We start from the raw sequence: 15432 nt of genomic DNA on the forward strand, positions 1-15432 counted from the left end.
TTTATAATTCCATTTATATGAAATGTCCAAAAAGGGCAAATTTACAGAGTCAGAAAAAAGTTTAATGATTGCTTGAAGCTGGAGCTGGGAGCTGGGACATACTGTACAGAAGCACAGGGGAATCTCGTGGGGTGATGAAAATATTTTAAGACCAGGTTCTGATGATGGTTGTACAACTCTATTCATTTACTAAAAATCATTGAATCACTTTCAGTCACTTTAAATGGGTGACTTTTATAGTATGTAAGTAATACCTCAATAAAGCGGTTTAGAATTTTATTTTTCAGTTTATATAATTGTAACTGCTTTGGAATGATTTGTACATTACTATTATTTAATACAAGTTGTCCTAGACCTTCAGAAAAATAGACTGTAAATCTATTGGGACTGAGTTATTTTGGGGTGGGAATATCTCAGACCAATATATCAATTGGATTAATGTTCATTGACCTGTTGTAACAAAGGTAGTTATCTTATACTTTTTTTGTAGTCATATATCCAATTTGGTTTTCAAATGTATTAGCATACTGATACTTATAAAATGCTTTAATCATATTAATGTCTCAACATTTATTTGGTTATTTTTAACTATCATTCCATATATTTTTACTTTTCATATTGCTTTTCTCTTTGGTCAGTCCTACTAGAAATCTTTTGTAACAGGTTTTTTGATAATATTCTCTGTTGTTTCTGTTTTCTATGGTGTTCATTCTTATTTCTTTATGTTCGTTGCTGTTTATTTTACAATGGGATTGAGGAATACTTTAAATTTAATTTTTAAAAAATTTCTGACAAATATATTTAAAGATATTAATCATTATATATCTCAGGATTTATGCTTTAAGTATTTCTATTTATCATTATTTTCCAAACACTTCTTAATTTCTCTACCCCAATGTTATTTAGTAATAGATTATCTAATTTTCAAATATGTGGAACTTTTAAATATTTTATATTAGCTTTTAATTTTATTAAATTTTGGTAAGATAACATAAATAATGTAGTATTTATTATATTTCTTAATACTTTGTGACCTAACAAATATTCTGCTTTTATGAATGTTTTATACATTCTAAAAAAAATGTTTATTTTCTGTTTCTTGGCTGTAGTTGTTCATAAAAATCTAATGGCTTAAGATTCTTTTTATTTTACTTAATATGTAAATTTCTGAGAAGTGTTTGCTTAAATCTCTAACTTCAGTTATTGATTTTTTAAATTCTATTACATTCTATTTGTGTTGTTTGACATATTTAAAGTCTATATTATTAGGTGAATATATGCTCATGATTGTTATACTTTCTTGTTCTTGTTCTTGTCTTTTCTGACTTCATATGCTGTCCTTTTTCTCACTTATGACACATTTTTGGACTAAATTCTAATTTTTAAGTGTTAATTTGCTGCATATGTTCTCTTCTTATTCATTTTTGTCTTGTATATTTTTATTATCGTATTGTTTTGATACTTGCATGCCTTTTAGTTTTAATTTTTCTCAATACATGGGTTGATTCTTTTTTAAACATCCAGTTACCAATTGTCTCTTAATTTTTAGGTATAGCCCATTTGTATTTACTGTTATTTCTGTTATAGTAAGACTCGGTTCTTTCCTTTTAAAAATATTTTCAGTTACTATACTTAGTAATTTCTTGTTTCTAGCTTTTTTTGGGTAGTGATTTACTTTCGTTTTTATCCTGACTATCCCTAAACAAACAGCCATTGTTTGATTATTTATTCTATTGCTAATATCTGTGTCTGTTGTCAATATCTTTGTCTTCTCTCCAAATGTATGTTAATCTGCTCTCCATATATTTTCTGTAAACACAATTTTGTTATTAACTTGATTTTAGTTTAAAATTCTTATTGCTTTTCTCTCTTTTATTCTTGTTGTTGTTAATTATAGAAATAGTTCCTTTCTTCAGATATTTCTTTCTATATTTATTTCCTTCCTTTGGAGACTTCTAATTCTATTTTAGATGTTCTTTAGCTTTTCCTTTTTTAGAAAAATAGTTTCTTATTTCCATTGCCTTCTAGGAGAATTCCTTGATCTGATCATGTGGTTTACAGGTTCATTATTTATTTGTACCTATCCCATCTTTATTCTTCATATTGCTAGATTTATTATCATTTGAATATTTTCCATATTCAAAATTTCCACTTTGTTCTTCCTTTATAACTTGTTTCTTGTTATTGTTTTACATTTGTTTATGCAGATATCTTCTCTTATCTCTCCACAGCGTAGTTAGACTTGATAAAATATTTTTCTGCCCATTCCAATGTTTCTACTTCAATTGATACTTGTTGTTTAGTATATTCTGTTTTTTACTTGTCAGATATACAGATATTTTTATTGTAATATTCCATAATGGCTGGATTTATTTTTTTCTGCTAAATTCAGTTAGGTCTTGTTCAATGTCAAGCTTCAGTATGTAGCCCTTCCGGTGAGTATAAGGATAGAAAAAGAGACAAGACCCAGAGCTGGAGGTTCTGAATCTATTCTTTTCCACTCTAGTTTACTGTCACTTCACCAGGTCAGGAATCCATGGTAAGCTCTCAGGCAATGTCAACATTAGGAAGAGGTGTTTTCTGTAGGTTGTGATCCACCACCTAGGGGTTTGGAGGGAAAGGAGGTGTAGTCATAAATCCTTGCACCTGTTTTCATCATCTCCCAGCTGGCCTTTTGACTTGCTCTGTCATTCCCCTGTCTACACCTGTGACCTAGTTAGTATGTTGCTGTTGATTTTCTGGTTAAGGGGGATAGCAGTGATTGTTTTGAGTTAATTACTTTGATCTATAATTTCCCTATGCTTCTGTAGTTTCTTCAGGAATGATTTTTGAGAGAAAACCAATAGCCATCCTGTTTTTTCTTTATGCTTCAGTCAGATTTCCCTTCTTTCTGTCAATTCCTTAAAAAGGACAGTCTAGTTTCCACCACAAATCCTTTTCAATTGCCATTCTCTATGCCTAGAATGTTCTTCCCTCAAATTTTTAATGCTTGACACAGCCTCAATAATCTCATCTCACCTCAAATGTCACCTTTGTAGAAAGACGTTTTTTTGCTGCTATATCTAAAATAGTCCTCATTCTGATCACTATCGTATTTTTCTGTTTATTTTTGGAAGCACTTACTGTAATCTATAGTTGTTGTACATATCTGTCTCTTTCTATCAGAATGTAAGTTCCTTAGAATATGTATTCCATTTTTTTCCTCTCTCTCTCTCTTTTATTTTATTCTTTTCTGTGGCAGCTTCACAGTCCAGAAGAGTGCTAAAGTGTAGCTAATGTGTAATAAATTTTGTGGGAAAATGAACAAATAAATGAATGAAACAACATATATGGCCACTGCTTATCTTATGTTCAATCTATTTTTAACTTCTTTCTAAACATATGAATAGTGGAGTATGTTCTTTAGCTTTTCTTTTCTATTTTCAGTTCTTGTCCTTCTAGATAAAAGCTTCTCAACCTGATCTTCTGTATCCTACTTTTATTCTTTATATTGTGTGACATACTGATTCGTCATAGGTCTACATTCTAAGTGTTTCATATTTTTCATTAAAATGTCTTTATTTTGACAATGATGACATGAAATTGTATTTTGCAATGTGATATTCTAAAGAAAAATTATGCAGTTTTATTATTTGGTTTTAGATAAAAGTTAAATTCAAGTTAACTCTGTATCTTTTTTAGCTAGGTCATTTCACAATAACAAGTTGCCAAATAGTATTTCTTAAGAATTCACTTGATCCTTACTGCAAATCTGGAATGTAGGTAGGGTATGAATTTCCATTTTCCTGATGAGGAAAGTGAGGTGCAAAGAGGTGAAGTGAGTGGGTGGCAGGTCTGAGGCTTGAACACTAGTCTTCAGTTACTACTCTGTGCATTTGTTTTTCTTTACCATCAAGTTTGTTCCTAAGTATATGTCAACGTTATTAGAATAGAGATTTGGGCTTTCTCCTGCCATACCTAAAAGATGCTTCGTTTTCTTGGCTTGTCAGTAGAGAAAACATTGAAAACAGCAACAACAACAACAATAAATGGTTCTGTGCCAGGCACTTTTCCAAGTGCTATACATGAATTAACATATTTAAATCCCTATATAGTCCTGAGAGGTTGACGAAATTATAACCATTTTGCAAATGAGGACACGAAAGCATAGAGGTGTTAAATAACTTGTCCAAGTCCGACAGCTTAAGCGGCAGACTTAGAAATATGAAACAAACAATCCTGCTCTTAATTACTATCCTAATCTATAATTAGAGAAACTTTACTGTATACTTTACTAAGAGCTTTCATATCCTTAATCTACTGGACCTCACTACTACTCTGTGGAGAAGGCAGGCAGGATTGGACAGACAAACAGTATGCCCAGTTTCAGAGCGGTGACTTGGCCTACTTTGCCCAGACAGCAAGTGGCTGAAGTGATACTGAAATTCTTTCTTTCGAAATCTAATTTTCTCTCTGTTTTTGGATCACGCTTTATTGCCCATAAATTTATTAGCTCACTATAGCCTTCATGATATGTTTTTTCTTCTCAAGCAATTTACATTATTGTGGGCTTAAAATGTTAATCTATTTATACATCTAAGAACTCTTTTGTCTCTTATATTTTGATGTTCCTTGATCATGTCTTTTGCAGCTGAATTGTGATGATTTTAAAAAAGGAGAAAGAGATGGGGATTTTATCTGTCCCGATTTTTATGAAGCTGTTTGTGGCACAGATGGGAAAACATATGGCAACAGATGTGAACTGTGTGCTGAGAATGCGTGAGTATTCTCTGAAGTAGGCTTTCTCCCTAAAACATGTTCTCTCTATAATTACATGACACAGTTTTTCCTACAGTCTTTAAGATAACGATTCATTGCGTGGGAGTTAGCCATTCCTAAATTATTAGTACCACTTCTTTTACTACTCTGAAGGCAAATAAAGGTGTATAGCGTAACACTTTATATTTATGTATGATTTATCAGATGGTTATCACTTTATGAAGTAGACAGGATAGGGAGATTATACATTATATGTTCATAATCTATAAAATGTTACAGTTTTTATATTTAAAATATAAAATATAGATTTAATATAATAAAACATTATAGAGTTAATATTATAATAAAATATAGATTTACTATTTTATAATCTATAAGATATAGATTATATGATTATAATATATAACAGAATATAGAATATATTTATGTAGATACACATACATATATATGTATATATATACATACACACATCTATCTTCTATCTATCCATCGTCTATCATCTATTTGTTTATCTGTGACTATACCCTTTTTCACAGAGAATTATTTCATCATCAAATTATGTTTATTAAGTGCTTAATAGTATGTAATATTAGAGTAGATAATTGGGACTTTCAGTATTAAATTGCTTCCCATTTCTAAACATTTACCAAATAGCTAAGGCATCTTACTGTCCTATATCTTGTCCGTGTTTTGTTCTTTCTCCACCCTAAATGCTAGGTTTGGTTATCAACTGTCTCCACTAACAAGGTGGCATACCTGCTTTGCAGGTTCTGGCTTGTGACCTCAATCTTGAATTGTCTGGTCTTAAGGCTTTGCAAATATAAAAACTAATGTTTATGTAGGCTAATGAGGGATATTATAATTATTCGCTTTCTGAGATCCTGTAAGCTTTAGCTCTCCTTGCAATAAATATTTTCAGCAAAGTAAAACTGCATTAAAACACTCTCATCCTTTGCATGATGGTATTTTCAGAAATTCACTTTAAAATTATGTCCTCAACTCTCACCAAGGGTCAACATAGAGAAACAGAAAACAAACATAGATATATGAAGAACATACAGATTTTTATCAGATATATATTGTGTAGCACAAGTATGAGCATGCTATATATTTAATTCTTACCACGTCTTTATGTGGGGAATCACGTTATGAGTCTTTAAATCTCTGGTCCAGGTGTAAGTTTCTCTCTCTTAATTTCTGGTATATTTCTTTGTACTATGCAATGAGAATCACACTTCTCCTTGTGTTGTTTTCCTCGCAGCTCTGGCTGCTAGGAGGCTCTATAATAAAATTGAAAATTTGATTTTTATAGTGCTCTCTCAGCTGATATCCTTTGAAATACCCTTTTTTAATCGTTTTTAAATATTTAGTTTTTTCTTTATGTTGCTTTTACTAAATTTTTATTGTTTAACAGATATTATCATTGTCATCTGCTTTAACTTTTGACAAATTAGAAAATATCTCTTACATTTGTGGTTCTGTGTTTTCAGATATACTTTAAAGGTCTACTAGACTGAATAAAATTAATTATCAAGACTTCATGTACTTTCTATGGAAAATAAAATACTAGTCTTCATAACCCAAATAAAGAGTAGTATAATGGGAGGTTAGATAATGAAAATTTGACTTTGTTTATTAAAAACAACAAAGTTCCTTGGGGACTGAGGGGTATCTACTATGCAGTTACAAGCTTTACTTCTCCCCATCTTCTGATGTGGATCCCTCCTCTAAATAAAGGTTAAAAAAGATTTCTGTAAATGATACTTACAAGTCTGAATCTTTACCATCTCTTCCATGTTAACTACATTTCTTTGACTTTACGTTATAAACAGTGGTTTTTATTAGAAAAAGTAATGAAATAATACTATGTGGCAGCTGTTTTCAAGAGCAAAGGATAATGACAATGCAATGTAGAGCGGTTAGGTTTGAATGGTGGGAAGTTCTGTGATATTAAACTGCTGTGTCTACTAACTTTTGATTCTAGGAAAACCGGGTCCCAAATTGGTGTAAAGAGTGAAGGGGAATGTAAGAGCAGTAATCCAGAGCAGGTGAGGTCAAATGTCAGTGTGATGGGAAATACTGGGAGGCTAACTTCAAATAGGAAGTAAGTGCTCTCCTCTTCCTTCTTAGGTGGGAGGCTTGGAAGGAAGTAATTCTTGCTTTATGTGAAATGGAATATCCGGTACTGCCCACTAATATGAAAAAGCTAATTATAGTCTCTGAAACTGGATCAGATTACTTTGGTGGTTAGATCTTTCAATCTATTTCTGCTTTCTATTAAAGAGAAGAAGAAGAAATAAAAGGGAAACTACATATGCAGTACACTTCAGTCACTTAGCCTGAGTTAAAACCCTAGCAGTGTCACTTGCTGTTCGGAGAACTTGGACAAATTACTTAACCTAAAATGAGATTTGAACTAAAGAGATTTTTTTCTATGATACAATTTTGTGAGCCTGTGATGGTAGGGGAAGGGGAAGGAAGAAAGGATCTCATACATGTCACACTTGTCTTTTTCCAGGTGAATGATTTTCCTAATTTTCAAGGTCTGATGCCCTTTTTATAAGCTTCCAGAGCACCTGAGGTTACTTCCACCAAGTCATTTAGCATCATGCTATTTTAAATGTCTCTTTTTATCATCTAGGAGATTGGGAGCAAGTTAATGGCAAGGACTGTGTTCTGTCTGAGTTCTAGCACACAGTGGGTTAGCTGTTTACTAAATAAATGAATAAACAAGTAAAAAAGTTTTTAATTTAACCACATGAATTATAGAGTACTTACTGAGCTACATCTACACATGAGCTACATCTACACAGCTGGTACTGCTCTCAGTGGCCCACAGCAATGTTAGCAGGACTGAGTTCTATAATAGTTCTGAAAACAGTGTTATCAGCATTACAATCTTGGTAACTTTCCAGTTCTTTTCCCTGTTCTTCAGGATGTATGCAGTGCTTTTCGGCCCTTTGTTAAAGATGGAAGACTTGGATGCACAAGGGAAAATGATCCTGTTCTTGGTCCTGATGGGAAGACACATGGCAATAAATGTGCGATGTGTGCTGAGCTGTTGTAAGTAGCATCTTCCCCTGGTGGACTTGATGATGATGCTCTTCGTTGCTGCCCTGAGAATCACTCTGCTGGGAGATAAAATCGTTTTCATGAAGCATGCAATTCTTTGTCTTTACAATGTAAAATAGCCTTTCTCACAGAATGGCTTCTTTTCTTTTTCTTCATATCATTGATTGAAGTTTCTTAAAAGGAGAGAATAAGGTGGCATGTTAGTTATTAAATTCAAGACTCTTACTTCTTTTAAATTACAGTAATTTGAAAATGCGTAGTGTTTTATAAGGCACAATATTTTAAAATTTAGAAAGCACTTTCTTATGGAATGATCTAGGTCAGTCGTTTGACATCCATTGCTTCATTTGGGCATATGTAGAGACCCTTCCTCAGTAATGTGAGGCTAATTAAAATAATAATAGCAATAATGCCATGTGTCTGAATCTATTTATTAGTTTAAAAGGTGGAACACGGATCATTACGAAAGGAAGGACTATTGGGTTAATCTTTATCTGAGTGCCTGGCAGTGCTTGGACATTGAAGAGGCAGATGTGGATAAGATCTAATTAGTCTTTAATATTCTGGCTGTTAAACAATGTTTAGATTATCTAATTCATGTGCCAGCAAGCCTTCAATTGCCATATTTACATCACTAGAACTTTAAAATCAGGACAGAGATTTAACTGATTAGTAAACGTCACACCTGCCTTTGAAAATTACAGTTAGTCCTTGTAGAATTCAAGGACATGTCCATTCAGGTTTACAAAACGGTGATGATAACTGGTTTCCAGACAGGAAATCAGCCTGATTTCCACTTTCTTACCTAGGAGACATGTTCTCTCAGTGTTCAAATCTGTCCTAATTCTGTGTTTTGTTTTTTTTTTTTTCTTTTTATGCATTATGTGAAAAGGGGAATTTGACCTCTCTAACTCCTGGTTTCTTCCTCTGGGGAACTGAGATAGCCACACCTATCTCCAGGATGAGATGCTAATCAAATGATAGATGTGAAAGGGGCTTAAAGCTCGATTCAAATGTAGCTTTCATTAACAACTTAATATTTTTACATGAAAGCAAACAAATACTTTACAAGGTATACAACATTATACTTAAGGGTGTGGATGGCAATGCCTGAAACGCTCAGTTTGGTTTCACCCTTGTCACAACATTATTTTAAAGCTCTTGGTTCTGCCTGTTAAAGGGAATTTTCCTGACAATCTTCTGTTTGTCAATCAAGGTGTCACACCCATTCAGTTTTACAGAACAAAGCTTCTAATTGACTGTCAGTGAATCAGTTTCACACCCTTTCTTATTATAGGCAAAAAAGCTAATTTACAGAAAGCAAGTTTCCCAGATCCACTATTGCTGTCTTTCTGCCTTTTCTTATCTTTGGCAATTTCTCTGGCTCAGGCATTGAAGACAGGGAAATGCTTGTCTCTTGTAAGTGGATCATTTTCAGCAAGTCGTAGCAGAGGATATGAAAGTGTTTAGCACAGGACTGAGGATACTGAAAATATGATTGAGTCATAAACTGACCAACTGTTTACTTTTCTTAACAGTTTAAAAGAAACTGAAAATGCCAAGCGACAGGGTGAAACTAGAATTCGACGAAATGCTGAAAAGGTAAAATGACTCCCCAACACGATTTGGTTCTTGTGGCCATAAATATTAACAAATTTATGCCTAAACCTTTAAGTAATGAAATAAAGTCGTTGTCTTTTAGTATTATATATTTTTCTTAATATCAAAATTCCCCAAATTGACTGTTCCTAGAATATTAATCATTAGATTCAGATTGAAAACAGCATTTCCTACCTAAGGCCCAAAATGTGCAATTTCCACCCATGTTTCTCCAGGCTTCCAGCCCCCAAAAGAAGGTATAAGATAGAAAGTTTATACAAACCAAACTCTGCTTAATTTCTAGCAGCCTTCTTTTTGGTTTAGTGTAAACCCATTTTACTCTGAATAAATTGTTTAAAAGTGGCAATATAATATAAATTAAACAGGAATAATTTTAAAATTGTGACAGTCTTTTAAACACTATATCCACTGGTGCATTTTATGTGTAATTAAATTGACACAAGTTGAAGTTATTAACTTTTCCATTGTGATTATTCTGTTCAGAAAAACCTGCACTTACAAAGGTCTTGGTTCTGCTAAAAAAAAAAAAAAAAAAAAGACAAATTTTTAGATTGTGTTTTAAACAATATCCTTAAAATTATTTTTTTGAAATTACTTCATAATTTAATTATTCAATCTAGTATAAAATGTTTTGAATAAGCACTTTAGGTAATATAGCCTGGATTTCTTAAATCACCTACTTTCAATGAGAGGGATAGCAGTTTCTTTGCTAAATGGCTAACCTCTTGTTGAGAAGTCAGAACACTTGAGTTTTAACCTTGGTTTTGTCATGCTGTGGGTGTGGGAGACTAAATAAATAATCATCCTGGGCCTTAATTTCCTTGTCAGCAAAATAAAGAGGTTGGATAAATGACCTGAATTTTACCTTCCTGTTGGACTGTGATTCTACATCCTGCACACTTTTGTGCTAGTACAAGTGCACTCCTTTTTGAAGATCGTAGGGCTTATGTTTTCCTAAAGGAAGAAACAAGACCACCTTTTGGTAGTCAAGAACTAGCCCTTCAGTTCGTAATGCTTATTTAATGAAGCAAAGCTCTCACCCTAAGTAGGGTGTTAAAGGTTTACATTTAGGAAAACTAAGTATTCAAAACCATCTACAGTTTATGCAACACTTGCCAAGGATTGAAAAGGAGTTCTTTTGTGGTGGTTGTTAAATTTCAGTCTAAAACTTTGGGTCATCCAGTGATAGTTAACATTTTATTGCTTCATAAACACAGAGAGTTATTTTCCTTTGTTTTTCATCAGGTCTCTCTGTGCTTCCCTCTTCCTCTCTGTGGCTAGGGTCATTGTTTTGTGGGGTCACTGGGCACGATGGTGTGAATAGGACTGCTTTATTGTGATGGCTCAATATGTTCCCTATAATTAACTTGTCACTAGGTTGCATACACAGTGTTTCTTCAGAATCTCCTTGGATGAGTCACAACTTATAAACTGAAATTATCATTGTTTCTTTTATGAGAATCATTGAGCATTAATTTTGTATACCATGCTGACTATCAGGTGACTGTCTTCTGCGTCTCTATTTCTAGATTGTTACAACCATGACGCTTGGAGCACATCCATTGCTCCTCCAAAAATAAATACCTTCTTAATAGGAAGCAGTTAGGATTCTCTGTTAAAGCATCCCAATGGAAGTTGAATTATTTTTTTAAAAAAACCAAAGAATGCTAGATCTAGAAAAGATCCTACAGAGCATCTGTTCCAAAAACCTCATTGTAGAAGTAGTAACATTGTGTTTCCAAAGAAGGGACTTGACTGTGGTCTCCCAGTTGGGTGAGAGGCACAGTGGCCCAGGTCGTTTGACTCCTAGCCATGCTCTTTATGCCCATGTTTTCTTGCCTGAAATGGAATGATGAAGGTCACACAGTTGAAAAGAAAGTTATAGACCAGGACTTTTTGTAGGTCATATTGTAGTACTATATCCCACCACAAAATGTTTAATGACATAGAGATCCCCAAGCCTAGAGTAGCTTAGAGTATCATTTTTTTTTTTTTTTTGTAAAGTTTAGCCCTCATCACATAGTAGAGCTTTCAAAACACAGAAAGTAGCCTGAAAGTAGTGAACCAAAGCATCAGGAAATCTGAAAACAAATCTTTCTTGGATTTTTTTTTTGGGGGGGTGGGAGAGTCACTCCTTTTTTAGCTCTTCTAAATCAGTATCAGTCTTGATGATCTATCCATCTAAGGTAAGGGTGAAAGGAAATTAGATGTACTGTCTCTCTACAATGTCAGAAATGATCATGGATAAAGAAGGCAGAATACACAAAAATTATCCACAGATCCATAGAGAAAATCAACTAAAGTAAGTGTAACACTGTTGGATAGCATCTTGTTTCTTTATACTTACAAACTAGGTTGAATTATTCTTGACTTGATCCATATTAAGTCACTTTTAGACACCTCATCTTCTCACAATTGTTTGTGTGTGTGTGTGTGTGTGTGTGTGTGTGTGTGTGTGTGATTTGGCTGCTGCGTTTTGTTGTGTTTGTGCTGGAACCTCATGAAAGAGATCCCCGGATGCCTACTGATTTGAAAGTTAAAAAGAAATACCCAGTTTTAATCCAAGAAAACTCTTGATCAGCTTTATTTTTTCCAAGGCTCTTTTTTACCTTATAATAAACATACCACATAATGCATACAAGTGCCAAGTAGTTGACAATATAATTACTATTTCTTAGTAGTTCTCATTAATATGTTGTATGTATATGCCAACTTCTAGACTTGATGTTTTGTGGTAATAAATCTATTATAAAGTCTCTAGGTTAAAAAGTAGAAAAATGGTAAATAAAATTACGTGTTGACTTCATGTGGTGGTTCACGCCTATAATTTCAACACTTTGGGAGGCCAAGGCAGGAAGATTACTTGAGCCAAGGAATTCAAGACCAGCCTGGGCAACATGATGAGATCCAGTCTCTACTAAAAAAGAAAAAAAATTAGCTGGGTGTAGTGGTGCATGTCTGTAGTCCCATTAATTAGGAAGCTGAGGTGGGAAGATCTCTGAGCCTAGAGGTTGGAGGCTTCAGTGAGCTATGATCATTCCCCTGCACTCCACCAACACAGCAAAATCCTGTCTCAAAAAATAAAATATCCTGAAATGAAATGAAGTAAAATAAATATAATTGTCTTTTCAAAGGATTTTTGCAAGGAATATGAAAAACAAGTGAGAAATGGAAGACTTTTTTGTACACGGGAAAGTGATCCAGTCCGTGGCCCTGATGGCAGGATGCATGGCAACAAATGCGCCCTGTGTGCTGAAATTTTGTAAGTATAGAAGCAGTTTTTTCAGAGTGACTCAAAAGGTCGAAGTGTAGATTGATTGGATTGATGAGTAAAAATAACTTTGAAAGGAAGCTTTGTTGTTGAGAACCATTTGAGCTGATTTATGTCCTCCACAAATCATAATGCCACCTAGTGAGTAGGTGCTACTGATGTTTGTCTATTTCTGAGGACAAATGGATTCCATTTTCCTGTTGAAATATTGACTTACAACATACTTCTTAACATTCGCCTGTGACCTTTGTGAATTTCTTTGTGAACTAATTCTAGTGTAGAATAGAGGTAAAAGCAGGTACCAAGACTTTGTTTTTCTTAAGTAATTATCCCATAGTAATAGTGTTGATGGAACACTCTTAGATACTTCAGGTTTATAGATTAATTGGATTACTCTTATCTTTTTATCTGGGACATATGACCTTGAGAGAAGGGCAGATCTCACAACATACAAATTATCGCATTTATGAAGATATCTTAGATGACATCTCATGACACTTCCGGCTTCTCGAGCTCTACGAGCCCTTTCCTGTGTCCTGTCCTATGCCAGTTCCTCCCAGTCTTGGCCAGCTGATGTCCCCTCCTCTTGTAGATTACATTTCAGATTATCTTTCCTTGGATAAGAACTCCCAAAGTCCCTCCCTAATTGAAACTAAATTCTCATAATCCTTAGTAATTGTCTTTTATAACCACCATCACAGTTGGCAATTATGCAATTATTTCTCCAAGTATTTGTTGACTTTCAGTCTCGTCTACCAGCCTCAAGAACTACAAGAGGGCAGGGTATGTGTTTGTATTATATACTCCTGCATGCCCAGGGGCCAGCCAACGCATGCTCAAAAAACCATAATTACTCAGTAAATGATGAGTGAATGAATGAATGAAGATGTGAATGAGGATCCCCCACTCTCAAAAAGCTTAAATTCAGTAGCAGAAATAAACCATGGACATGTGCATATATTTATATATTGCAAAATAGAATAAAAACCATTGCATAAGAGAAGACTATTCAGATACAAAAACACAGCAATACACGTAGAACTCATTTGTATTTGGGAACTGGAACGTCTTCTTCAAAAAGGTAGAATTTAAGCTGAAGAGTTTTAAATTTCTTTTAAGAAAGGGAGATGAGAAAAAAGATCATTTAGTGGAAGGAAATGGTATAAAGGTGAAATTAAAGGGTCTTTTTGGGGATTTGAGGTGTTTTTAAAGTGTTTGTACTAAAACTCAGGACAACTTAGATATTTTTCCATCTGTACCTAATGACTGTTTTGTAACATGAAGATCGGAAGACTCTCTACTCATATATTTTATTTTTTCCAGCAAGCGGCGTTTTTCAGAGGAAAACAGTAAAACAGATAAAAATTCGGGAAAAGCTGAAGGAAAAACTGAAGTTAAAAGAGAAATTTTGGTGAGAATCAGTTTGATCAATCTAGTTACAACTTGTGTGTGTGTGGGGTGTGTGTGTGTGTGTGTGTGTGTGCGGGGTATGTGTGAGTGAGAGTGCATATTATGTAGTATGCATTTTCAATATTGTTTAATATTTTCCACACTACTAGTAGGTTTACTGGACACTAATTTATAGTTATTGTTTTATGAAACTTAGATTTAAAAATTACGGCATTATAATTTCTAGCTGTGCATGGAGGAAATTAATCAAGTCATATTAATAATATAGTTTTGCACTCGTAAATGAAGGTGATATATCAAAACATTGAATTCAAAGTGTGACATGTATTCTTCAATGTGTGGTAGCTATTGTGAAGGTATTTATTTCAAAAACAATATCAATTTTTAATTTTAATGTGCTTCCTTTTAAATTATACTGTGCTCTGCTTTCTAAGCATCTTTTAACTAGTCACCTGTCTGTTTTTCTACTGCTACCCTCTTAGCTCAGACACTTAATAGTTTTCTTTTGCATTGATGTATTGGCATCGTGCCTGGTCTGTACACTGTCGGTCTCCATCTTTCTCAATCTTCAAGATTTAATTCATCCTCCATGTAGTGTTCATATTTCATAGAATATGAAAACAAAAAACTATGGTTCCACTTGTCAGTGATACTATAAGATTCCAATGTTAGAAGATATTCTAGAGTATATTCAGACCATTTCACTTCCTATAGAAACCCTAACTTATTTCTTACAGACAGTTTTCCAGACTTCTATGATGTGCAGTCAACAGATCTCCTAAGTAAGCCACTCCATCAGGCCACCTTCTTCCTGTGTAACTCCTTCCTTCCTTTCTCTTTCTTTCTTTCTTTCTTTCTTTCTTTCTTGCTTGCTTGCTTGCTTGCTTGCTTTGACATTTTATTTCTTTTTTTTTCTCTGTCACCAGGCTGTAGTGTAGTGGTGGGATCATGGCTCACTGCAGCCTTGACCTCCCACTCTCAAGCTATGTTCACATCTCAGCTTTCCAAAGGGCCAAGATTACAGGCATGAGTCACTACACCTAGCCTAAGCCTCATTTTGAACTGCTTTCTTCCCCTTGGTCCTAGGTTATCAAGTCCTTTTAATTTTAATACTCAAATATCTGTCAACTACTATTTTATCATTTTTTCCAATTTTTCTCCTTCCTTTCCTTTCTTCCTTTTCTTTCTCCTTTTTATTTTTCTCCTAATCTATCTCTCTATTCTCTTTTCCTCCCTCTTTCTCTCTTTTTTTATAATATAATTAATGTCTCTAACTTCATTCCCTGGTCAATCAAATCCTC

At 33.9% G+C, this 15432-nt stretch overlaps 1 protein-coding gene across 4 annotated transcripts in view; it reads left to right on the plus strand.

The window, feature by feature from the left end:
- The window catches only part of SPINK5 (serine peptidase inhibitor Kazal type 5), a 74110-nt gene that overhangs the window by 17628 nt on the left and 41050 nt on the right, over positions 1-15432 (plus strand). For 3 of the 4 annotated variants that reach the window (XM_005558174.4, XM_045394370.2, XM_065546943.1), the window contains exons 5-10: positions 4631-4758; positions 6743-6806; positions 7694-7821; positions 9369-9432; positions 12585-12712; positions 14045-14132. In XM_005558174.4, the coding sequence (XP_005558231.3) occupies positions 4631-4758; positions 6743-6806; positions 7694-7821; positions 9369-9432; positions 12585-12712; positions 14045-14132 (600 nt within the window). Of the gene's footprint in view, positions 1-4630; positions 4759-6742; positions 6807-7693; positions 7822-9368; positions 9433-12584; positions 12713-14044; positions 14133-15432 lie in introns of those variants that run through there. The other variant, XM_073995194.1, reaches the window with a different exon arrangement.

This window comes from Macaca fascicularis, chromosome 6 (genome assembly GCF_037993035.2).
Source record: "Macaca fascicularis isolate 582-1 chromosome 6, T2T-MFA8v1.1".
In the NCBI taxonomy this organism is placed as follows: domain Eukaryota; kingdom Metazoa; phylum Chordata; class Mammalia; order Primates; family Cercopithecidae; genus Macaca; species Macaca fascicularis.